Here is a 27,028-nt window from a genome sequence, read left to right on the forward strand (position 1 = left end):
CAATCATTTATCTTAGTCTATTCTTACCTCTCTTACTGTTCGTATTCACTTTAATGCACCTAATACAGGCTATTATTAACTAATTAGTCAATAATTAACCTTGACAATCATTGATAATCTCCTATACTCGGGTAGCATGCTTTTCATCGCTTTTATCCTTCTTCGAGGTTCTGTAGCCTTCGTTTCGGCGTCGCAGTATTCAAGGTCACCTTAAGGATTTAATACTAATAACATATCCCAAAACGGCCAGTTGGGAAAACAGATACAACGGGGCCTCTATCTATTTTGTGAATATTACATTCACGAAATTGGTTCAGACACTGTCGACAGCGCCCTTTCCAGAGACAGCTTTCATTCAGGCCCCCTCAATTAAGCAAATAACCTCAACCACCTTAGGATGAGATGTCATCCGTAGCTTATATCCTATCGATACACCACTAAACTGTGTTAGCTGTTCAGCTGTGGCCTTTTAGAGTAACGCCACACTCAGCAGATTACCCCCATAAAAGTTCAAATCGCAATAGTTCGGTACCTATGGCGTCGAGTACTGCAGTGGTAGGCTACAATTTTTTGCTGCGTAATTGTATGCTCACTAGTAATGTGCAGAAGGGAGGGCAGGTGGACCATTCCTTTAATGGAACGATTGCCGGGGGACAGTGGAGAAAAAAAGATTAGATTAAGGAATTAACTAAATATTATTCGCGGACAAGAAATTCATTTCAGTGTCACCTAATGATATGAGCGGCACGACAATTTTTGGAGAATATGTGCCCTGTAGCCGATTTGAACAGAATATCGTGATGATCATCGGGATGACAGTGACGATTACAATGATAGTCACGATCGTGGTGGCCTTGGTGGTGATCATCACGGTGGTGGTAGAGGACGTGCACAATATTGCACAAAATTGAAGCTATTTTTCGTCGCAAGGGGCCGTTTGACGCATTAAGACCACTTTGGGCGGACGCACTGGAGCGATTCACAGCTAAGCGTTATGGGCGCCTCATTGGCGAAACACACTGACGACCCGTGCTCACCCAGCCCGATGTTCGAACAATGCAGGTAGCGTGCACCTGCCCAGAGGCACCTCCTCTCGCCTTGTGATGAGCGCCTGGTGGCTGTACGTGGTCATCGTGATGGCGTACTACAGCAGCAACCTCATAGCCTACCTTACGGTACCGCAGCCTCATTGGCTGGTGTATTCCCTCAGGGACGCTCTCCGAAGGGATGACATACACATCTACATACCGTTGGGCACGGGCATCCAGCAGCAGGTTCAGGTGCGTTCCAACAAGCCGACAAAGGAAGAGTCACTCTGGTATATGGATGCTGGCGAGTCTGCCTCTGCAGCATGTTCAAGTATGCGGGTCCGCTGCTAGCGTATGCCTGCCAGCTTGGTGGAGGAAGACGGAATGTTTATCGAAGCAGTCAAGATCAGTTAATTTACCGCCAGGTGGGCAACCACCTAAGTCCTTGGAAGTTTGGGTCTGGGGGAGCAGTTTCATCCGGTCCACGAGATGTTGGTGAGCAGGGTGTAAGCTGGTCATCCACAGCTTCAGCTGTTCAAATCTGGAGATGGGATTCGGGGAAAGTGATGGTGTGTGGCGTTCACTCATAGACCATGTGGTACAGTAGCCATGGCTTTAAGCACAAGTTGCAATTATATGTGCATAAAGTAGGGTGTATGACGTGTAGTATTACACCACGTTGAAATGTGCTTGTCTGGAGGTGTCAGTAGATGACCACGTCTCGGTGAGACATCGTGGGATGTGCAGGGAGAAAGGCGTTTCGTATCATGGGGTATTGGGCCATGCTGTCTGTGTATCATCTGAAGATGATTTCTTTTCTTGGGCTGATGGAAATATTGGGCGCAATTCAAGGGGGCACTACGGGTGTGTGTCAGGTCGGGCTGCGGTATGAGCCATCGGGTTCCCTTCTAGAGATGAATGAACCTTTGCTCATATAATGAAAACACCCGGTCGATGTGATGTGATGAAGATGTGCGCAGCCATTGGTGAAATGCTTTCTTAAAATTTTTTGCCCCTTCCTCATTCTGTGAGCGGCGAAAGAAAGACCACCCCGTTAGGTTGCCGCGGTCGCTGCACACTCTGTCTGCTTAATTAGAGGGACCTGCAATACTTTTTTTCTACTTTTTTGCTAAATCCTAAACGCTTTCGAAACGTACTTAACTACCACATCCAGGAGTTAGATCTGGAGGTTGTAAAGTACCTCGGCCGAAATTTACGACTCTATGCACATGAGAAAACTTTGAAACTTGCTCAAAAGTTATTTTCCGCCTTGGAAAACGTAGACCCTAGGAATTACGTCATCAAAGCGGTGTAGCGGCTATTGGCCAGCTTTTCTTGTATTGCATCACTGAAGGCATTCGATAGCCACTTCAAAATGACAGCCACAAAAGCAAAGCGGAAACGGGAGGCGTATCTGCTACTACGATCATATCACGTTGTGCCACTACAAGCGGACTTTTAATATAGCTTTCGCAGTGCTTCCAAACACGAAGGCGGGAGTGAAAATGTGTGTCGAAAACGTTGCAGAGTCTTTTAAAGGGACAGTGAAGTCAATTTGTCACACTTCGCTTTTTCTTTGCACTGCATATACAGGGTCTAGTAAACAGTTTTCATCGTTAACCCCAGAACGCCCAATGTATCAAAATTGTATCAAACCACTGCCTAATTTATAAAGCATGACAGAAGAACAATACCACGGGACTTTTAGGGCGACCGCCAAGACTACAGCAGATGACGCGTCTTTGTCCTGCGATGTGATTGGAAGATGTCAAAGATTGGAGCTCAAGATAGTTTCTGTTTCAGCGCTACAGGAAAACATGCCTGGTATCCGGCGTCATCATTGGATGGGCATTCTTGATATCTCAGGAATCGACATGCCGCACTTCTGACTTGTTGATAGCTGTAGAATAGGTCAGATATGCCTGTCCGCACCGCCTAGAAACGTAACGTTTTACTAGCCAAGGCGGATCTGGCTGAGCACACTCCGCGTCATCGGAGGCGGTTCTTGCCTTGCTAGTTCCTGCGTCGTCGTAAGAGGTGCGTAAGCACCAGGCCCACAGTCGGCTGATTCGGCACTGTGCTAGCGAATTGTCCACGCTTATCTCAACACCACGTCAGCGACAATTTCTAAAGCGTCAGTGTCCGATTTCACTCTGTCTGCCAACTCTATCATAGAGCAATGAATGGTCCAGCCCGAAATGGTGAATTTAGTATAACAAAAATTACCGAAATAAAAAGAAATAAACTCCACAAAACATGTCCGATCGGGGATTCCAACCTGCTCATTACGATCAACTATCAAGTGCTTCAGACCACTCGGCCATAACGTCATGTATGCTGATTAGGAAGTATGAAGTATGCATCCCGGATGCTGTTTATCTCTGTATTGTTCTGACGATTCTAGCAAATTAGGGGAGTGCTACATGTGTTCGTTCACCCGGCTCAAAAATGCCTCGCGTACCTTGGTTTCACGCTTTTTAATACGCGTTTCGGGTCAATAAAATTTTTATTACCTGTGATAACTTCGCTGATTTCTCTCCCGCCTTTAACTGGCCTTAGAATTTCTACTAGCGCACAAGTCGTACAGACGCATGCAGCTTACAGCAACCGTGAAACTAAGTTAGCGAAGCGTCGCATGTTTGATTGTATGCGGATAATTTGGTATAATCGACTTCACTAAGCTGAATACAGTCTACAAACAAACTAAAGCCACCTTCTTCCAGGCATGATTCTTCTGGTGGATAAGTGTTAACTGAGCAAACAGGCGGCGACGACCCGCCGGCAGACGGCAGACTGACTCGGTCGCATGGTCGGCGAGCCACGCAGTAGGCGCAGTCAAGCCAAGCCTGAGAGAATAATTTACGTCATACGAAGCGTGAAATCAAATCGGCAAGGACGATGTAGAAGGAGGGCAGCACTGTTTAATTGATTTTTGTACTAAACAAAATACGGAAACGCACCCAGAGTGATCTGAATATTTCCAAGGCACTCCACACGTCAATTTGCGCAAGTAAACTCACAATGTTTGCAAACCACTCCAGTGTCCCTTTTAGTGTCCCTTCAGGGCTACGGCACTTTACCTGAATACGTGCAAAGCCGTCTCGTTTTGCCCTCTCGTAAAAATATGCCCTAAATTAGAAGCAAACCGTTGCCCTTGTTCTTACTGCGTCGCTATTTTTAAGCTGATGTCAGCACATCCAGATTGGGTCTTCGCGTAAATATACAAAGTGTTTTTCACACATTACAAATGCATTATATATATATATATATATATATATATATAAATCTAGAGAAAGATAAACTCACAAAGCGCGCAGAAATAGTATAAGTAAAGAGTCGGATACACAGCAAGAACAATAACAAACAATGTTTACTTACGTAGCGGCAACGGGACTTGCCTTCATCAGAGTAAAGTTACAGCAAAATCATGTAACTTTACTCTGATGAAGGCAAGTCCCGTTGCCGCTACGTAAGTACACATTGTTTGTTATTGTTCTTGCTGTGTATCCGACTCTTAACTTATACTATATATATATATATATATATATATATATATATATATATATATATATATACGAGACATTATAAACGAACTGCTCTCGCCCTTACATTGCTGCTACTGACACGCTCAACTATCCTCGTTTTCCGTGTGCGATACTAGAGGATAATAAATTACCCACTGTTTAAGTGTTCTGTTTCTTTGTAGTGTTCTTTCCGTTTATCTCACTGCGCCGGCGTGCTTGGACGTAATAATGGTCTCAGTATTTATAAATAAATAAATAAATAAATAAATAAATAAATAAATAAATAAATAAATAAATAAATAAATAAATAAATAAATAAATAAATAAATAAATAAATAAATAAATAAATAAATAAATAAATAAATAAATAAATAAAGCAATGGTTGCCCGTTCCAATCCTGATAACATTGCTTAGGTAAAAAAAAAATTAGCATATTTGAGGCAAACATACATTAAAGGTGTATTTGATCGCTTTTTGCGAAAACGAATTAGAAACCCCGCATCTTAAATCACCCGTCACAAAGCGATCTGCAAAATATAAAACCACGCGTATTTACCACAACACTGCAGAATTCATCGAAGAGAACAACTTTGACATTTAGAAAATCCCGAGGCTTAGAACAGCGGGGGCTGAAACTTAGAGTGTTACAGTCACAACCTGATACTCTCCTTTCACGCCACGCAGGCCGAACACCGAGGGTGTATTGGCCGTTTATTTTGTGATATTACGTTTCCAGAGCGGATGAGTACATAATGCTATGGGCAAAAGCAGCACAGGCAGTGACGGTCTTATGCATGCTTGGGAAAACATTGTTGAAACACTTGAGAAACCCCTTGTAATTATTCTTTTTGTTCCTGACTGCAGAGGTCTATGAGTTCTTCTTTTGTAGACAAATGAAAGCAACGAATATTACCCACAGTAAATGAACAGCTTACGTCACAGCCTCCACAAGTTTAGTTAACCGGGAACGTGCAAATAAATATGACGGATAAATAGGACTGATAATGACGAGATACGCTGCTTCACTCAGATTCTCCGTATGCCTTTCACAGAAGTCGAAGAACGAAGATTTCATGGAGTTGAAGACACGGATTGAAGAAAACCGCGGTGCCAGTCTGGTTCCAGACGTGAACACAGCCATCGAACCTGTGGCAGCCGGCAAGGCCATACTGCTCGGTAAAGGCGGTAATGCGCGGTCGTGCAGTGAATACACGGTCACTGCAACCCCACTTAAGTTAGTCATATCATTGTCGTGCACTCAGCATTGTTGGTAAGAGGCCCCACAAAAGCTCTAGAAGGTGGTTCAAAGCATCTTCTAGTGCTTTTGTCTGGGGCCCTTAAGCATCATGATCTACCGTGATATCACCTCTGGCTACACTACCTCTTCTCCCAACTCAGCGCCTTCAGATGTTTTTACATTCGCACCATATCTTCCGCATATTCATTACATGCGGCACTGCGGCAAGCATCCCAGGAAGTATGCAAAGTGCTAAAGAGGACGAAATCTATTTAAACATGTTTGTCTTGCTTGGAGTTATTCACAAATGTTTATGGCGCGGGATAGGCCTTTGCGAAGGTATGAGCAGAACACTACAGGCGGAGACCTTAAAAAATTTTCATTCAACCAAAGGGAACACCAAGAAATCAAGGCATTTCGCCAGTGGTGCCATTGCGAGCGTGAGCTCTGCACCAGCTCCTGCTTTTCTAGGCTTTTGGTTTTTTGCGACGCCATGGGCTCGTGCACACCTGGGTTGAACCTACCCCATTCTGTTCGTGCGTTCCTTAGCTCCGTCCACGGAGGGATAAGAAAATCCTGGTAGATGAGCAGACAGCGAGAGTTTTATGGCATTCTTTACGGCCCCTTGGTGAAGGGAACACGCCACTTTGGCTCCCGCATCTTGTGAGGAGCACTGCCAGATTTTGTGCAGGCACTGCTGGATTGTGTTCGGCCTCCTCTAACTTTGCGCTTATTGCCTTCTCTCTATATATATTTCCTGCAATTTCATTTTACGGCGAAGATGCTTCTGACTAGGTTTCCGTGGACGCTTTATGCACGCGAAAAATAATTCCGAGACTCCATATTTGTTTGGAGCGTGAGGCATCACATTGTGTCAGACGTTGGAAAACGAAAGTGCCGGTGTGTGATGTAGGAGTACGCGGTCATCATCAAAAAAACGCACGCCGATAAAATCACAATTAGGACTGTAAGATTATAAGTCTCATCCCTTAGATATACATGTTGAGTAGATGTGTTACTTATAGGGGGATTTTGAAAGATTGCTATACTCTTTGTTAGATAAGAAAGGTTTATTAAAGATTTTATGCTGCGCGACCCGAGTGGCCCTTGCGTACGTTTTCATGCCGTGTGGTAAGCAAACACGGTACGCCTTGTCAGAAGAGACCAGGGGGTGTTATACGCTGCCCACGCACGTCAGGGTGGTATTGAGGAGGGCGTGTGTACTTGTTGGCGTACGTCGAATGCACTCACCGCCTGTAATCGCATTCTGTGTTCGTGCCATGCCCCTCGACTAAGCAGAGCCTGAAATATCTTCACTCTGGTCTTCCGGCTTAAGGGGACTCACGTGATAATGTTCTTATGGGACTTACTAATTTATGATACAAGAGCTTGGAAACCTTTGGGCACTAATGCGGCAAGTTTTACAGATAAAGGGAAATGTTCGAAAGACCGTAGTTTACTTATCGTAGTGATATACAGTCTAGCCTCGTTACGACGAAGTAGTATTCGGACAGCGAGTTGTTCGTTGTAACCAATATTCGTTATAACAGCAGAGGTAAAAATAGGCTATAACCAAGCGACAATCAGGCTCACGCCGAAACACTTGATACAACAATGCATTTTTAAGGCTTCGAACCCACTACAAGCAAGGTAACCCTTACCTTTCTACTTGTTGCGTTTGAAGCTCAATAAAACGGACCATGAGTACGTGAAGTTAGAACAGAACAAAGTTCACGTGATAAAACAGACCTGCGTGCTTATTTATTTGTTGAAAAATGTTATCATAGACTGGTGGCTACTCACAGCCCTGAGCCGGATGAAATTTTTCAGTGTCCACGAACAAAGGGGTCTTTATACTTCTGTAATTGCAGACTACGGGTGGTCTTTTCAAGTAGCTTTTCAGCCTACTGGTCAAATTTTTCTTCGTTATATCCGATATCCTGGGGCTCTAACGGTTTCAATTTCGTTATAAAAGAATGTCACTGAAATAAAGCACGACCAACCAAAGTTTATATTTATTCACTATAACAGATAATTTGATATATCAGTGTTTAACTAGGTTCTACTATTATCAATTTTATATTACAATAAAAAAATTAACAATGAACACAATATTTTTAGCTAGTTTGCTGCTGGAAGGCGATAGGTATCTCAGAGGCCACTGTTTTTTCCTTACCCTGTGCAATTTCGTATGCACAACGGGGATAGACAAGACGATTTACACGTTCCCCCCTCTCTTGCCCCCATTCTTCATGCCTAACTGTACCTTTAGTTACCCCTTCTAAATGAATAATATTAATAATGATAGTTCTTAAATTCAGTACAGAAGAAATATACTTCCAAATTAAAGAATCTGGGCTGTTACGAACGTATTCACGCAGCTGCAAATATTTCGTATTGGTGCACGATGGTTTTTAGCCCCGTGGGTCAGGAATTAGTAAGTCTCAAAAGATGGTCATCAGGCAAGCGTCGCTTAAAGTGAGCGCGGATTGGGTTGCGATGCGCGTGTTGCAGTACGTGTCTGGCTCTCCTTTGTCGCGTAGCGGACGAGGCTTTGCTGCGAGCGCTCATCATGGCCGACTGCAGGCAGCATGGCGGCCGGCGTTGTCGCATGGCCATCCTCACAGAGAACATCTTCCTCGTCCGCGTCGGCATCGCCACACGCAAAGGCAGCCCTTTCGTCGCTTCATTAAACCGCAGGTATTGCGTTGCCTTTCGCTTTCGTCGCCTTCAGTGTGACCTCTCTTGAGCTTTCCGCTTGTTCCTGGCCAATCCCCTGTCAAAACTCGTCAAAAACGGAAAGATATTGCTTTTTTAGTTATCTTAAAGACTCTGAACTACTGATTTCAACTTGATGAAAAGCAAGCGTTTATCCGCCATCTTCCCCTACTTCGACAACAGTTCCTACTATACCATATTAAAAGTATCACTACTGACTGGTCAGGGGCACCAATAAGTCTATTAGGATTGGTTGAATTTGTATCCCACAATGCAAACACTATTATATTGGTGGTGCTTGTGCGCATTTTCTCGTCCGGTAAAATCTTCTGGCAGGTTCTAGAACCACGTGGGCGTCGTTGCTATGTCGTTTTATTTGCAACTCCACGTTCATGGCGTAGTGGGGCAACAAGGTGCAAAACGACCAAATGGCCGGCGTATGTCGGTTCGCTGTAATTGTGCTGCAATAATCGTACACAAGTGGCAAACAAGGAGTAGGTGGAGAGCATAGAAGAGGTGTGTGGAGAGGGAGAGAAGGGAGGGCGTAGTCCACCTCTTTTGGCGACTTTCTTCGGAAGCGTACAAATCCTGCTTGCTGCGTGACCACGAGATGGGCATGGCGGGTGAACAGGAAAGCCGGTATGGGGAGCGGTCCATTGCTATAACCCCAATGACTCCTGTATCAGCCGGACTACGTGATCCCGCCCAGAATGTTCCGGCTTGGTTCGTCGGGCAACCTGAACTACATGCTTAAAGACCACCAGCAGAAGGAGCACCCGTGTATCCGCAACTACGACGCCGAGGTGGGCGGACTGTCCAAGCCCATTGGGCTGGCCGAGATGGAGAGCGCCTTCCTGCTACTGCTGTTCGGCACCGCCCTCTCGATGCTCCTCGTTCCAGTCGAGTTCGCCGCCCACTGGGCGCGCACTCGCCGCCGAGCTCGGATGCTGGCGCTGCCTTCCGCTGGACACGACGACCCGGGCTGGCAGTCGGCGTGGTCGGTGGAGGGTGTCCGCAAGGTATGCTTTAGAGCGCAAGCTCTACTGCGCCATGTCTGGCAAAGTCATTAACCAGTGTGTCGTGTTACTCCCTCTTCCTTTTGTGTTCGTTTTATTCAAGCTGATTCCCACCGAAGATGTACCAACTAGCACAGACCAGAGTCATTAACCAAGTCGCAATAACGTTGAGCCGCCGGAGCGCAACTGGCTGGTGTAAAAGGCGTTGCGGAGTGGCGTCGCAGATGCACTCGCTGGGATCCTCGCCGCCGCGGTATCACGTGACTAGAGGAGGGTCTAACGGCTTCTTCGCCGACACTTGCTCCCTTAGCCTCGCGAAGGGTTGCCCGCCGCCGCCGGAGTGAGGTTTGAACGGTGTGGCCTAACTTACCTAACATTAATAAGCACAAGTTTACGGACGACGGTGTTGCCAAATTGCAGGGGCAAAATTTTCAAACTTTACTGCGCAGAAACTGTTGTGGGCGTGTGAGTGGGGAATAAATTGAAATGTTCTTAGTCTGCAAGGCCGGTCCGCATCCTTTGAAGACTCGTCGTTTTTCAAATCTGAACAGGGCAATCTAAAAAAAAAAAAAAAAAACTCAGGTTATTAGGTAGAGACTAGCCCGAGGGCAGAGTGTTGCCTCTTGGCAATTCTCAGTTATTCTTTGTTTAGCAAGGTTATAGTTATATCCGCCTCTGTAAGTTGTGCGGTCCGTCAGATTCTTCCTCCAAGTTCATTGATCACTTAATCGAATAGTTGTGTTTTATACAAAACAAGTACCAAAAATACCCAACAATTCTTGCTGGCGACTTCAATTATCCAGGGATTGATTCGAGGTCAAGCAGACCACACGGCAGCACAAAAAGGCATGAATGCCAAGGATTTTTTCATGTGTTATCTTCCTTGAGTTTGATTAAAATGGTCAGGTTGCCTACACGTGTCGACACAATTTTAGATCTTGTACTGACCAGAGAGCTAAGCAATATGCTCGTACATGTTTTAGACAGCATCAAAAATCACAACGTAGTACATTACCAGGTAACATAACAAAGCTCCGAAACCCAGATTAAAAATAAAACAATTTTTGATTACAGCCGCGCGCACCCTGACATGATACAAACCGAATTGGTATAATTTTCCTCGCAGTTCTTCACTTCCTTTGGTCTCAGAAATTTAAATGCAAACTGGCAAATTGTTCGCGACAAGCTTCTGGAACTGAAAGAAAAGTACGTTCCAAGAATCAGTATCACGCCATCGACGCAAAACGCGTGGTTTACGACCGGCGTTAAATGCCGCATCACTAAGAAAAAGCGACTTTATTCTATGACCAGACGATCTGGTTCAGTCGGTGACTGGAAGCGGTACAAAGAACAATATAAACTGTGCAAAGCAGAAATTGAGGCAGCCAAGAAAAAAAATTTCCGCAACGATGCAAGAAATCTACTGCAGACCAAAGCGAGAAAATTTTGCAAAGAGATAAATCGAAACTACTCATCACCATCGTCCATAGCATTAGCTAGAAATAGTGCACTCCTTTCCTCATTAGAGGCTGAAGAGGAATTCAATTCTGTTTTTTGTTTTGTGTTTGCGAATGAAAGCCCATTACCAGCCACTCTTAATATACATTCCTTAAATTCAGCAAAGAATGACTTGCTTATCACTCATGAGGGTATTGCTGCAGCCATTGATAAGACCCCCGACCAACTGTGTACCACGCCCCGATGAAATACGCAGCAAACTACTACTAATACGCAGCAGCAAAAACTAGAACCAGGTTATGTACACCATTAACAGAAGGTCAACCGTTATTCTGTTGACAAAACTAAGGAGGACCAATAGGCTTGCTAACAAAATATTCTTCACGAACACAGTTTTCTTTTTTTTCAGGTCTAGGGTATCGGGGCGTCTTTTCTACCTAGGATATTTAGTCGGCCTTTCCTTTGTGTGTTCATTGCGGAATGGGTTTCCTTGTTTCCTAAACAGGGGCGCCCTCTGATCGGCCTCCAGCACGGCTGGCAGCGAGCCGACTGCGTGGTCTGGACCACTGTAGGTCCAGGAGCTCACGTCCTCACCGACTGCTACCCTGCCTTCGGCGAGTTCGGAAGGCGGCCGCTGTTCGTGAAGGAGGCGTCACCTTATTCATTCTACCAGTCCTGCTGGAATTATGCGGTCCCAAGCGCTAGATCGCTTTCGCTGGAAGGAAGAGCACCAGGACAAACAGGCCGCATCGTTATGGTCGGGGAATGGCCGTGATCGATGTTCCGGCTGTTGTCGGAAAATTGATTGTGGTAATGCTTTGCCACTACACAACTGCAAAGCATTATAATTGTGTTGTTTTCGCTGTGTAGTTTTCCTTATTACCTCAACCTATTAATCACGTGTTTCTTGCAATGAGCTCACAGCAATGTGGAGTGCATCGTCATGGTCGGTGGATCAACACGGATCCGGTGAAGGTATTCGGATATTGTGTGCAGTCGTCTTGCTGTTTGTTCCATTAAAGCGTTAATCTCACCACTCACTCCTCTCACGCATGCTGCCTGATAGTGATAGGGATAAGTAACTTATATGACCAATATAAAAACCACCACTTGTGAGCGCTGTTTGAATATTTATTTTTTTCACAGAATCAGACTTGTACACCTCCAAAGACATGACTTATTTAAAACTTCAAACAACCGTGACCCTCACCGATTCCTCCGCCTGAAAGCACTCGTGCGTTATATCTGGTAGGTAGTTTCTCAACGATCGATGGCATCATGTGTATGTTCGTGGGCTTGTGTGTGTGTGCGTAGGCGTGTGCACGTGTGTACGTGGACATGTATGCGTACCTGCGCGCGCGCGCACGCATGGATGCGCATGCGTGCATTGGAAACATTCTCGTCAATATCCTCAAAATAATTTCGCTCTACCGAATAAGAATTCGCCTGCCCTTTACCCTCAATGATAAGTAGATTCTCTGCCGCTGTGTTTTGTCTACATTGTCCTGCGTGTTGGCAGTCTAAAGCGTGTGTCGCCCAGTCATGAATAAACATATGGATAGACCTCGTAAAATCGTGCCATGTTTTATTCAACGTAGGAATCATATAAATTCTGGAGCGACGGAGTTTATAGAAATTTTCCAATGAAAGCTACCCGCTTATAATAAACATGCAGCCATTAAGCGGAGTGCCGCTATTTTTTGTTCATTGTTATTGCAATTTCGCCAGCCTCTAAAGACGACGACACATGGTTAAAACGAGTTCAATGCCCTTTTAAAGCTAAATCGAGTGCGCCAACCGGTAAGACATGGAAACGCTACGAGAGTTTGAGGAATATCGTCAGTATTGATCGATGATTACGTGCTAAGGGGCGAATCACAATATCCAGTATTACGAAGAGGCGGTCTCTTAGCCTTCAACCGAGCGTCCGGGCTAACCCCGGTACTAGCGCCATATTCTTCCCTAGGGAGCCTGGGGAAATACTAGTGCGTTATTGTTCCCATAGCAACGCTGCCCCAATGTTCGCCTTGAAGGCGTTATGATTGTCATGGCAACAATGTGATCGGGCGCAGCTCGCGTGGGGGAGAGGTGTGCTCTCGCCCTCTAATGCCAGTTTGATTCCGCCACCCCCTTCCCACCCCCCGATTCACAGCCAGCGCTGCTACGCTGCCCAGCGTACTCGGTAACGGAGCCAGCTCGAATATCACTTGAACACTATTCGCGTTACGTGGGCAAACGCGGCGTGTGGTGAGAAACACTTATGCGCAATACAACACAGACAAGGTTGCCTGTCATCAAGCGTAGCACACGAAGGAGGTTCTAACATTTCGCTAACAGCACTCAAACATTCTTCTTGTTGCGATTCGTCCTGGTGTTCTCGGCGTCCGTTTCGCAGCACCATCATATGCGAGAGAACACACACAAAAAAATCCCACTACATGACACGCACGTCGACCTCGCCGCCTCGCTGAGTGGCAGCGGCAGCAGCGGTGACCGTTTTCGCGCATGCGCGCCGCCAGTCGCACCGTGAAGAAGTGGAGGACAAAAATGGCTGCGGCTTAGCTCAGCTAACCGTGGATATGCAAAGCAAAGGCTTGGCTTAGTCTGGTGGAGCCTTGGTTTCGTTTTGTTAACCTTTGATTTAGCTGTATTGCCCACCACGTCTCAAAACCGTTGGGTTCCTTCAACGCTCACAGAACGAGGCCGAGCGAACGCACCATTCCTTTACGACGGGTGCGAGACGAGTCACGTAGCCCGAAGCGACCCATCGCCGCATGCATGGGTCGCTAACAGCACTCGCTAACAGCGGTCCGCTGATTCACGCGATGCGCTTCGAGGGGTCTCACCGGGGGGTGTGTCTCCGCTCAACAGGTCACCTTGTGCATCCGCCGCGAATTGGCTGGTCGAAAGTAGTAAAGCTTTGCTTTAAAAAGAGATGAGGAGTATTTCCCCAGGCCCCCTACATCTAGGGCTGCGATAATAAAACCGAAACTAGAAAAAGTAACTGGCATATATGACGGTTGATGCCAGCATACCTGCCTTACTGTCTTACTTAAACACTACATGGCGCCAAATTTCATACTTCACAATGTTTAGTGCAAAATTTAAATTATTTCTGCTATTTTTTAGAAAATCTATGTGGTTACATCATTGTATAAAACGCTGGCTTTCATATCAGCTAGAGGACATGCCCTCTACAAAAATTGGTTGTATGTCCCTTTCTTAAAATCCTTCTGGAAGGAGAGTCCGGTAGCAATGGTCGCAGTCATAGAGTTTCATACTAATATACACTAGAGGGAAATGTGGCGCCACCGTCTAGGGGAGCCGCGCTTCGGTGAGCGTGCCGTCATGTACCGGGCAGGCACGTTCCACTTGTCTTTGGCATGGCTCACGAACAGGCTGAAAAGTTGGCTTTGGCTGCAAAAATGCAACAATATTACTGCAGAAAATTAATCGAATTTGTTCTGTTATTAAAAAATAAAAGCTCCATAAAGATTTATTTGCCAGGGATTATTTAGAAGCTTCATGGAAGATGAACAGAACAACAATGTTACCCCTTTTGGCTTCAAGACGACAAAGAAGCCATGTGGCTAACCAAGCCAAGGAGGCGAGGAACGTCGCTAGCTGCAATGGCGCCGCCCACGGCGGCACGCGAATGCAGCGCCAGATTTCCCTCTAGTATATATTAGTATGAAACTCTATGGTCGCAGTGGTGGCCCGGAAAATTGGCGCATACTCACTTGGAGGGATTCGCCAAGGTTTTTTCTGAATGAAAATGCAGATGCGGCAAAATAGTAGAGTAGCAGAAATGAATTTAGTATGTAGAATCAAAAGAGATGGGAAAAAGGAAAGATAGACGAACGAGAAATGAAAAAATGTCAGCCTGATTGGAAAAGCTTTAGCCCCGCCGTCGAGCCCTCACCGAAATGAATGAATGGATGGCGTGACAAACAGCCCCACGCCAGTGACCAGCCTTCACTCCCCCCAAAACTAAAAGCACTGGTAGAGTAAATTGCAGCTCCAGCAACCTTCTTCGATGATCGAAAATCGGGGACGAAAAAAGAACAAATGTTAATCCGATTCAATTTTTTCGACAAACTGACAAAGGGGAAAATTTGTCAGATATGCCCGATATAGGTATCGATGAAGTGGGGGGATCGCACAGCGAAAAGCGGTCAGCGATACTTCGCGCGATTGAGTTTGGCAGAGAATTCTTTTCCAGCGGAACCTGAGGTGTTCAATTTCAGGACGCGTGTGCAGCCCGTGATCAGACACGTCTTGGGCGAACAGGAATTGGCAATAGCGGGCTAACAACGCGCAAGCGAATGGTGGAAGCACGTCTATAACCGGAAACGGCAATGCCATCTTCGCTAACATATCAGCCGCTTCATTGAGGGCTGATCCACCGTGGCCAGGCAGCCAATCAAGCCTAATTGCCCGCACATGAATGGAAACGCTGGAATAAAAACTTTAAGCATTGGACGTACACTTTCCGAGGAAAGACCCATGCACACGGGAAGGAAATCAGTGAGTAACATATTTGAAGATTGCGCCGAATCAAGTTGCGGGAAGGCAAGAAGAATAGCCGAAAATTGTGCACAAAAGATAGGAATATAATCTGTTAAACTGAATGAACAGAAAACAATTCCATGCCGGAGGAAAGATACCCGCCGCAAATTTCTCATTTTTCCGCGAGGCGTCGGTTCGCATACCCACGTGCGATGGGTGCTCAGACTGGTGAATCAGGAGAATGCTTTAATTTATGTTAGCTAAAAGAATCTTGGCATTATTAGGGAAAAGGTTATAGAACGAAATCTCCACTAGTGTGTATTGAAACTGTAAGACATGAACTGCAAGGAGCGTGGAGTTTATCGGATTTAGTTAGGAATTGTCAAAAATGACTTGTGGGCGCGAGAAACGAGACCAATAAGAACCGAAAAATGACATGGCGTGTTGGATAACTTCTAGTCTGGCCAGCGCGGTCACAAGAGACTTGGCAAATGCTTTGATTGTTAGGTATTTGAAACTGGAATTAAGCGTTTGGACTGCAGCTTCTAAGTACAATACTTGAATCAGGACGAAACTGGGCAGGCCTAAGCAGCAACGAAAATGTTCCAGCTTTACCAAATGCAGGAGATTATAGGTAGCAGAGCCAGAGAATAAAATACCCAAATTCTAAGATTGGTCTAAAATATATGCTGTAAATCATCAAGAGCATATCTGTCCCCAGACCTGTTCGCTTATGGCGAAGAACCCTTAGTAGAGCTACGGCATGGGACTCTTTCGTAGCTATATATTCGATGTGGAGGTCGCAATTCCATTTAATATTATATATGACTCCAGGGTATTATCGCGAATCAACCTGACAAATGGATTGTTCATGATGGGGTAATGAAATCGATATTGGGTCTTCAAGAGGAAACACGACAAAGGCGCACTTAGTAATTTAAAAAGAACTTTCAAAGCATACAGCCGTGCTTCCAGGTCTTTCAAGTATGACTGAAAAGAGTGAAACAAAAAATGGATGTCTTGCGACGAAGAGAAAAAGGCATGCCATCTGCATGAACATATGTATGCACATCTGGGTGAATAGGTATGGAGCTCAGAAGCACAATAAATAATACGGGGACATAACAGACCCCTGGGGGACTCGACACGTCTGCTTATACCGAGAGGAGGCGTAATCATGCTGATAAAAGGAAAATTCTGTGTTTTCCAGAAAAGCCGCTACCCACGCAGTGATGTACCCCGGGAACAATAGCCAGCTAATAGAGCTAGGAGGATGCCCCATTGTGCACTGTCGTAAGCTTTCGAGATGTCAAGACGACTAAAGCCGCAATCTGCTTATTCCGTCAAGCCCAGTGGATGCCTCTTTCCAAGTCTATATGCACCCACCAGATAGAGCATCCTTCTCTAAAACCGATTTGTCGGCAGTTTAGTAGGTTATTGGCACCCAAACACTTGCCTATAGGGAGAAGCAAAACGCGCTAAACTGCTTCAACAGGAGTGGATGTTGTACTATTGGCCGACTAGTATCAATTGTATATCCAAGCTCCGGTTTCTTAACAAAAGGCAAATTTTGGCGAAACGCAATTCCAGAAGTATCCACGCGTTTTTAAGAGAAATATTATCTACATTTACCCGATTGCAGAGGCTTCATTGTACAATTTAATGATCGTTGTAATATCGTGTGGTAATACCGCCTGGACCAGGCGTAGATGCCGGAAGACCAGAAATAACTGTATCTAGTTCGCCTATAGCGACCTCTTGAAGATCAGCCGGGCCTACATTTCGATCGCTTGACGGCGAAATCCTCGCCACAAATCGCTGCTGTAGGTCACCAGCAATACTCTACAAGAAGTCCATGGTTTCTTCTGGCGTACAAACTAGGGAGGGTGTGTTCATAGAGAGAGAAACATGATTTCCTAGTCATGAGAAACTTGAATAATGCTTGTACGCGATTTGACTGGGATAGGGGGGAAAATCGGACAACATTGAATTTTTCCTTCACACTTGATACTGTTCGCCTAAAATTTACGTTGTAAATTTTAAAATTAACCATGCTAGCTGGACTCTCATTGTGGAGAAGCTGCTGCCAAGCGGAGTTTCGACGGCGGAAGCCTCTAGTACACTCCTCATTCCACCAGCGGCTACAGGAGTTGCTATATACTCATAAGACCGTAAATTTGGTCAAAGTACAGAATACTCGTGACAACACTTCATGGCTTGTAGTTCTGGTCCATAGGTGGAAGAGCTGAGATTGTATAGCACACCTCCGAGGATAACTTAGTACGTGGCGTGGTATTTTCGCTGTGCAAATTAGAGGGATATGGCCACTGTTGGCCGCGCAATCAACTGTTCACCAAGAGGATACCAGCCCTGAGGTCCCAAAAGTAACGTCTAGGACAGACCGAGACTGAACGTTTATAAAAGCAGCATTGCCCACATTTAGACAGTGTAAGTCATTATCTCCAGCCCATTCCCACAGACGATTCCCCTTGGTGTCTGTCCTAAATTCACAAGACACATTAAGCGAGCTGGAGTCTCCCGCCACAACCACACCTTTCTGGCTAACCGATGGACCTCATCTAAAGATCTCACTTCGGAAATTCCGTTGAGAAAATACGCAATTATCAACGAGAAATAGTGACATCCTGGCCGAAGCGTATCGATACCAAGAATCGCCTATTCTGAGGACATGGGCTAGATAGTGCTAAACGCATCACAACAGTTGTAATGGATGCCAATATCACTAACCCGCCACCACGGCATTGATGGTCCCGTCTAAACGTGCAGTAGATAAGAAATATAAAAACTGTGCGGCAGGGGAACCGGGGAGAGACTCGATGCGCTGTAAACCGGTCCGGCGCGCCGCTAGTTCGGCAGTACCCCGAGAGATGGCACCGCCGCTCCGCGCGCTGGCACCGCGAACGTGTGCGCGCGGGAGCGCGAGAGTCAAATCGGAGAGCCGGATTGGTGAGATTCGCCATTGAAGGCGGCCGCGGCGGACCATTTATCTCACCTGGGGACTGTTTGTGTCCCCGCCGTGACTGCCGCCCGCTCAAAATCGCGACCGGATGGCGTGACTCGTGATCGCCGTCGAGCTTCGTGCTGGCATGCTTCGAGAGACACCAAATAAGTGGCTGCGCTGCGGCACTAATAATTCTACTGGATTCTCATATCGGCGAACCTCGCGGGCCTTCTGCCGATGCGGAGCCCACGTGGTTGACGAGTGGGGAGGTAGCGTTCTGGGCTACGCCGGAGAGCCGGCTGCGTCATCCCCAAGAACCTACCCACTCGGCTTTATCTATTCCAGCGCACGCCAGACGCCCCTGTCCCACTCTGCGCCCACTTCCTTATTCCCCCTACCCAATACGACATTCTGTAGGAGTGCCCCTACAACCCTACCCTACCGCACAGTTATACCGGAGTCTAATTTCAGTCGGAGTAGTCTAACCGGAGCCTGGCTGTTGCGGCGAGTCTCCAAGACCAACGGGAACTGGCGGCCCACATCACCAGGGCCGTCAACGGCTGCCTGGTCCGAGACGGCTGATTCGCCCCACCATCCCATTAACAATACTACATATTCCACATGGCGCCCGAACATGGGTCTCGTCTTCCGATCAATTCCGGGTTGCGTGGTGCGGATGGTGTCCGCGGACAATTACCGCGAGGACAGGGGATCCCGATCTTCAGTGCGTCTGCTACATCGACCGCAGACGTGGTTCAGGCTACCTCATTTAGCAGTGTGTGCATTCGGTCGCGATCGACCGCTCATGATCACGACCGAATGGCGTGATTCGTGAACACCGTCGAGCTTCGTGCTCGCGTTGTTTGGGAGATCCAGATAAATTGCTGTGCTTCAGCACTACTGTCTACTGTGTTCTCGTGTTGGTGAACCTCACTGGGATGCGGTGGAGGCGGGGCCCACGTGGTTGACCCACCAGTAGCTAGCGTGGTGGCTTACGCCGGAAAACCAGCTAGGTCCCTCCAAGACCCCCACGTAGTCCACAAGTAGAAAATGGTTTTGCAAGTTGGCACAGGCAGGAAACTTAAAGAGTTTGGTAATGTTTACAATTGCAAAATTTCAGACTCTGGCTAATATAAAGCGGTGAGGCCCTGGCGCCACACTTTCTGACATGCCCCCTCACAATCGTCGAGTGTAAATCCCTACTGCTCGATGGAATTAAAGAAGCGGATAAGAAGATTCACTTCTCGTTACAATGCGTTTTGGAATATCGGAGTAATCGCCAATACGTCTTACAGATGCCCATGAGTTGGCTGTTTTAAGAATCAAGCAAAATCCGCATATTCTTTATTACTGAGGAATGCTTTCTACATTTACACGTGTTTGTATTCTGTAGAAACTATCTTATGCGGCAGAGAAGAAGAAATTCGAAACATTTTATGTTGGAGAATGATTGAGGAAATAGGGCAATTCACCTACGGACATCATCATCATCTCGTCGCCATTCATTCAGCTCATCCTCACAATCCCCTTCAAGTGCCGAATGGGGAACACCTCAAGTGTCACGGCAGAGAACAGTGTCCAGTCTGCCACACAGCAGCTGGTTGCCACCGCCGAAACGCAATACTCGGACGACGGGGACGTCGATAGCGAAGGTGGCAACGACAGTTGCAAAGAGCATTCTCACCACCACGGCCACCGTCACCCTTGCAGAAGCAGCCCACCGCTGCATGACGTAATCAGCGAGGTGAGTGTAGCACCCTTGTGCTCTGCCTACCCATGTGCACCACTGCCCACTGCCTCCTACCGACTTACCTTAGGCTTGGCGCACTGCTACAGAGTTTCACTACATTGTGTACATCTTTTTCAGGTAGTTTGCTAGGCTGGTTATGAATTGGGCTATGTTTATGAACCGCTTACACATTGCCACTTTAGTCTGGCTACGCTGTTCTCATCGTGGTGGGGTGACCATTATTTAAACAAATAATTTTGGGCGAGTGACTACGCCCTTACAGAGAACACTGAAAGAAAACTTAAGTCTGCCTAGGGAGCCATTTGGAAGAAGAATGACAGAAGTAAAATTTCGAGACAGGAAACGTGGGCTTTTGATTATGAAGCAAAACTCAGATTGACGATGTGCTTTGTCAAATCAAGGTAAGTGTAGAAGTGATTACATGTAATACGGAGAACAGACAACCAATGGACCACCAGGCTACCTTAGCAGCTACGGAGAGGGGGTAACTGAAACAGTAGGTGACGATAACTGAATAGAGAGACAGAATAAGGGCATTCGGAGGCAAAGAATAGATACGGACGGCGCACGATACACGGAGTTGGTAGACAGTGAGACATGTCTTCATCCTGCTGTGGACAGAAAACCGGATGATGAGATGGTGATGATGTAATTAGGATATTCTGGGCTTCTTTTTAACGATGAGTCATGACGAGATACCTGCAGCTTTTCAGTGTCAGTACGGCGTAGCGCTCAGACGAAGCAATAAAGATCCTTACAGTATCTGCGCTGGAAGCCGGATGACGTGATTTTTGTTGTTTTCTTAGGAAAGCCTCAATCACGGTATCAGAAATATTTTATGGAACCCGTTCGGCAGGGCACCACCAGCAATGCGTCTCCATCTTCAGCCAGACATGTCGTCGGTCATGTGTGGCATCCCAGCCACCACCAGTCATTGGCTAACTGTACATCGGCCGCCTGCCATGAGCCACTGGAGATTCCCTCCGCCTCTCATGGCTTGGACGAGTGTCCCATCCTGGCTTCAAGCGGTGCCTTTAGCGCATGGCAACAGCCATGGAACCAACATGTAAGCGTGCCGCTTGACTTTTCATTCATTGCAAACCACGAGCGCAACTCTTCTTACAGTTCCTTATAACAGCAGGGCCACACTCATAACTTGGCTCCTCGGGTAAGAGGATGAGGTCGTCCCTGGTCAGTTAACAGTAAGTGGGGATGATATTGAATATGTGTCGTAATGAGTATCGATCACTCATGAGAAAAATTTACGGACAATCAGGGTGTAATTCTAGGTAAGTTATTGCCCACATGACAGGCTAGCAGCTAGTCAGGGCGATATTTTTTTAGGGGTTAAATAATCGCTCAGGCAACAAAACATTGCTGCGCTAAACGGGTCCAGATGAATGTCGCTAAATGAGCATTCTTTTGGTCCGACACTTTTTTGCCTGACTGCATACAACGTGGTGATGAACACAAATACTGAGAGAAGGTACGCACACATGCACGTACTAAATGAGCATTCTTTTGGTCCGACACTTTTTTGCCTGACTGCATACAACGTGGTGATGAACACAAATACTGAGAGAAGGTACGCACACATGCACGCACACACTTCTTTTGTTGATGATGTTGTAGATGGTGGCGTATACAGTGTGCAGGGATGGAGCAGGGTGCATGGGTTATTGAGCAGACCTGGGAGCAGGGAACATTGCTTTTTGTAGCAGGGTTGGAGCAGCCAGCACTACCTTTTGGAGAAAGTTTGGAGCAGCCAGAAAATTGTCAGTGGGCTTGCACAGGCTGCTGTGAGGCCCCTGTCAATTAAGCTTAATTTTTTATCAGCTATAGTAGGCTTTCTACAGAGCACTAGAACCCACTCCGAACCAGGAACGCCGTTCATCTAGTATATCTAGAATTTTGCAATATGGGGAGTTATAAGACCCAGCGAGTGGGCTGCGTTATCACCACTCAAAGGGGAAGCCTCACCCACAGATTCAAAGGGGATCAGATTAGAGGTCTCGCTTCGTGTCCGGTATACGGTAGGGTTTAGCGAAACCGCAGCGGCATTCCGTAAAACGAGGCGTTTGCTTGCATTTTTTCTATCGAGCAGTGGTTTCAGTGCGTGCGCAGCCAAACATAGATTTGTCCTCTCCCGTCGCGTAATTTGGAAAGTCGACGAGCGTACGCCGTAGACTATGAAACGAGAACGTGTTAGAAGGCATAATTAGTGCTGGAGCATCCTCCACATAAGCAAAGTTAAACCCGAAGACCCCAGGCGAAAAGGACCAAGTAACTCACAACAAAGGCGAACCGAATTAGCAAGCAGCGGAAAAGCGTCCAAGACCCTGTTTGTTCAATACAGGCCGATACTCCCGCCACGCGTTTATATTGATGTTAACCTTCAATAATCTACATTTTTCATGCGAATATTATTCTGTTTTCTATATGTCTGCGATTTGACGCAAAAGGACTTTACTCACTTTTAGTCAGTTTCTATTAATTGTGACAAGCCGGCTGGCACCGGTTAAAAAAACCGCGAACTGCCTGCGGCCTAACAGCTAAGCAAATGCCAACATCCACAGCCGCCCATAACCTTGATAAAACCGAAACCATAACCGCATTAAAACCGAAAACAGATCGTTTTAGCCACGTTTTCGGGCAGGGGGCATGATGGTGGTCATATTCCGAGGCTCACTTCTGGATATGCGGCGCAGGGCACCGCTGATAAACCAGTTTGGCGCAACAGGCACGGTTCGGCACTGGATGTCGCAGGTAAACAAGGCTGGCGCTCAATGGCGCAAATGGCGCCGCTGTTCCACCTCTGAGTGTGTCTGTAGTAGGTTCTTTAGTTTGAAGTGCTTAGCCAAGAGGTAACTCTCTTCTCTGCCGTCTGATCACAGGTCCCTGGCGGCGGCGGTGGGATCGTAGTTCACGACGGCACCGTTCGCTCGCTCCATCTCCCGCTGTTCGCGTGCACCCTGGTCTCCGCTGGCGCCATCCTGGCTTTGGCTTCAGGCGTGCTGGCCCTGGCAGCATGGCACCTCTACCGGGAGCCGCTCGGGTTTGAGCTTGCGCGCAACGCGTCCGCCTTGATGCGCGCTGCCCAAGCAGCCCAAGCCGCCCACGCCGCTTCTGAAGCCAACGCGTCTTCCGTCCCCGATACAGCGCATGGCAGCTCTTCCCATCTGACACCGTGTGCCACCCCGAATAATGAAGACCTTGAAGCGCTCTCACTTTAAATAATTATGGTTCTTTTATAACCACTACTCGGAATCACACCGTGCATTTGCATCAAGTGGCGATGAAACGCTAAAGGATTGCTTTCAGTAATAAAACATGAAAATGAACAGTAGGTGTTGTACCCCAGCAACCAAGCTACATATTAAGCAAGCTTTAAATGAAGTTGGCATTGACTGAGAGGCGCGCTCAGCCTTCATTGCGTCTTGACCAATCCCGAACGCTGGTTAGATACACCTCTTCATGCAGGTGTTTGGTTTTTCTGACCAGACAACTCCCTGAATTCAAGCTAAAAGTTACTGTGATGTGTATCTGATACCAGCGGTGGAGCAATCTATTGGCATTGGTAATTTTTTTTGCGTACCTACCGCATGCGTTGGGCAAGGTGGGTATGTGCTTGAGACAGTTTTTTGCACACGATGAACCTCCAGTTTAACAGTGCAGGCGCCAGTATTGTGGCAACTTCAAGTAATAGTAAAGGGCAGTATACCGACCCAACCTGAATTATTGTTTTGCGCCTGTATTGTGGCAACTTCAAGTAATAATAAAGGGCAGTATACCAACCCACCCTGAATTATTGTTTTGCCTGCTGGACTAGATTGGCATGAGCCTCGTGCATGAAAATTAGCAGTGGCTTAGCTCGGCTATGCCAGGATATACCTAGCGTGAGCTAAGGATCTTAGGTTTCCTGGCTGTCAAGGATTAGCTTATTATCATGCTTACTGCTCCTAAAACGATTTACAATCCAATACAATCCGATACAATCAAATCCAATTCGATGCAATCCAATCGCGGCAGCGGCGTCGGCGGCTCCGACGCGCCATCTGTGCGCCGTGAGACGTCACTGCTTCTCGCGCATGCGCAGCGCGGCTGTCCAGGAGCTACGCGAAACTGCTCAACGTCGGCCAGTGAGCTCAGGCCAGAAGATCCTGAAATTTTGTTATCAATTAAGGACTTGGGGCCGGGTCTGAGCGATTCTCTCTTCTAAAATTATGGTACTTTTGTTTTGCCATGAGCACTTATGAGTCTGCTGAAACTCTATTTAATCTGCGCCAAGGTTCGGCTGGGCAAGGCCGTGTCGGTCAGGGGGGGCCGAGGAGACGGTTTTTTTTTTAAAAACGTTTATGCTAGGCATCAATATACGAATTTTAGGCTTGTGTTACAATCTGAAAAATGGGAAACTGGGCCCAAGGTGAGCATAGAGGCAGAAAAGACGATTTCGTATGGTTTATGTTCCGCTATTACTTGAGCATTAATGATAGAGGCTTGCAAAGTAGGAACTTAAGGTGACACAATGCGCAATCAAGAAATAAATATGGGGCCAAACAGCTGTGACGGAAAATTAACTTCATTCCCCACAATCTTACAGCAAATATCGATGACGCCTGGTACCAAATGAATGCATGGAGCTCAATTGTTATATTGATGGGGTCGCAGTTGGCTTGTCGACCGAACAAGCAGTGGGCGCAGTCCTTAACACTTGTGGAAAAATTACCTAAGTAACAAGTGCTGACGCCCCATTTCCTGTTGAGTCTATGAGGCCGTGTTTCTTTTGACGCTATTTAGCCTGATTCTGTCTGGATATATTGACATATTTAAAAATACGCTGCGGTAGTTGGGCAAACTACACGATTTCACCGATGCCCTGAAGAAACGGCGAAATTACACCCCACACAAAACATTCGTGTATACCACGTTGTCATACTTTACCCAAACACAGCCTAGCCAGCTCCACACCGTCACACATGACCACGTTGCAAGTGGAAGGAAGGAAGGGACACACTCCCGGCCATATGCACACAGACGCCACTACCATCGACAACTAAAGGGGAATGTAGGTCTCTCTTCCACGGCAGACTGCTCACTACCGCATTGAAACTCATCTGGCAATGGCCGCTGAAACGAATGATCACCGTCGTTTGGACACGTGCTAAACTCTGCTCTCTTACATACCAGGATATCAACCAACACTGCAGACACTTCTACAAGGTGTACCGTAAGGCGCTCTCACCAAACAGGATAGATAGAAAATTTATCGGACGCGGCATGGCGGGGATGCATCAGCCGCCTCGACCCAGAAAGCCGATGAGGGATCCGATGTGTGCAGCCAGCTCCAGGATGTTAAAGAGCTTCCCACCGACAATGTCCCATAATACCCCCCCCCTCCCCCGAGCCTGGTTCCCAATTTCGCTTTAGTTTTCACTTCTACGTGGCCGCACTGTTGACAACCCGACACTATTTGGCACATGTTGCGGGCACCCGCAGTGGGTCAAACAGCTGAACAGCTCTCGCCTTGAAGTCAACCTATAAGAGGCCTACGCTCCACCCCTGTTATACCACGGAAATTATTCCAGCAATGAGCCAATAAAATATTTTTTCACAACAATGAAAAGAAAGAAATCCGTGTTTTTTAACTGAACCACGCATTCCAATAGCCCTACAGACCTTGCGCTCGACAATCGGTCCCCTAGGCGTGCTGTTTCTGCTGCCTCGATGATATCTCTGCATGGCCTTTTTATTTTCAGGTCGAGCAAGGCCTCCACAGCACTTTGAAACCCTATATAAATTTTACTCATGCTCATGTATAGTAGTTAATTGAAGCGACGACTCCTTTGCTCGTGCTGTCTATTCACACGCCAGAGGAATAGTTTTCACGGCCTTCTCAACACATCCCCCAATGCGGTCCTGTGCTCCTTGTGTTTACAAGTAAGCGGAACGAAGGTGATTGACTATGGCTTTCAGTTATGGCGAGGGTCATGAGAGGACACGTTATTTCAGGGTCGCTAGCATAGCATCTCCGTAATAATAGCAGAGGAGGTTTCCAAGAGAGGAGGATTGGAAGTGTGCTTTCCTGCAGCTTGGTTTTCGACCCACGGGGAAAAGCGCAGGAGGCACAACCTACCTACTTTAGGTGTCCTTGGTTTCTTTTGAAGTTGTGTCGCGATGATTATGGCAACACGTCTGATCTTAGCACGCGCCGTGCCGACCTTCGCACTCCTGCTGGTGCATCAACGGCGGAGGCGTCCCAGAGAACCAGAACAACCAATATGCTGGCGCCCACAACATCGGCATATCTGCTCGGACAATTATTGAACCTATGCTGTCACAATCACTGCAGTACAAGGAGTGCTTAGGGGTCCTAAAATTGTTGTATCCTGTTCGCATTGCAGATGTTCCAATCTGGAACACTTCTCCCGGCACGCAGACAATGACAGTTCTGAAGAAAGTGACCTGCGCCAGTCAAATTATTAGTTTTGTGAATCGATCAATCCATAAAAGATAATAGTACATGAGGAGAAGAAAAATAAGAAAAGGTGCGCGCTTTAAGCTTCAGTTTCTTGGTGGTTCTTTGCTGGCAACAGTTACGTTGGCAGCGCCTTGGGTGAGGATTCCGCTGTGCAACACGTCCAGCAAAGTCGCATCCGAGCTGTTTCCAGCATACGAGTCGTTTCTCGCTCGTCTCAACCGGACGAGCGTCCAGTTGAAGAAGTCGTCGATGACGCGACGCTGGTGGCCCACGCTTTTGACGGTGCCGTACACAAGGATAGCCACCACCCCCACCACGCAGCCTAGGATGAACCCCGTGCATGCCAC

The 27,028-nt window shown here is 46.9% G+C and overlaps 1 protein-coding gene across 1 annotated transcript; it reads left to right on the top strand.

Annotated features, from left to right (window-relative positions):
- Positions 1–1,103: 1,103 nt before the first annotated feature.
- On the top strand, positions 1,104–25,987 carry LOC144140905 (glutamate receptor ionotropic, delta-2-like). The gene is made up of 7 exons (XM_077672405.1): positions 1,104–1,280; positions 5,606–5,729; positions 8,334–8,490; positions 9,218–9,527; positions 11,488–11,673; positions 23,098–23,258; positions 25,960–25,987. Exons 1-7 carry the CDS (start codon positions 1,104–1,106, stop codon positions 25,985–25,987), a joined length of 1,143 nt encoding a protein of 380 aa, XP_077528531.1.
- Positions 25,988–27,028: the final 1,041 nt, after the last annotated feature.

The sequence above is a fragment of the Haemaphysalis longicornis genome, unplaced genomic scaffold, assembly GCF_048455015.1.
Source record: "Haemaphysalis longicornis isolate Haplotype H1 unplaced genomic scaffold, Haemaphysalis longicornis Haplotype H1 scaffold_55, whole genome shotgun sequence".
NCBI lineage: Eukaryota > Metazoa > Arthropoda > Arachnida > Ixodida > Ixodidae > Haemaphysalis > Haemaphysalis longicornis.

Excerpts from the sequence above, each read along its gene's own strand:
- LOC144140905 (XM_077672405.1), top strand. The coding sequence starts at position 1,104 with ATGAGCGCCTGGTGGCTGTACGTGGTCATCGTGATGGCGTACTACAGC. Across the intron at positions 9,528-11,487 it reads CGGTGGAGGGTGTCCGCAAG|GGGCGCCCTCTGATCGGCCT; the intron begins GTATGCTTTAGA and ends TTTCCTAAACAG. Across the intron at positions 23,259-25,959 it reads CTCTACCGGGAGCCGCTCGG|GTCGAGCAAGGCCTCCACAG; the intron begins GTTTGAGCTTGC and ends TTTTATTTTCAG.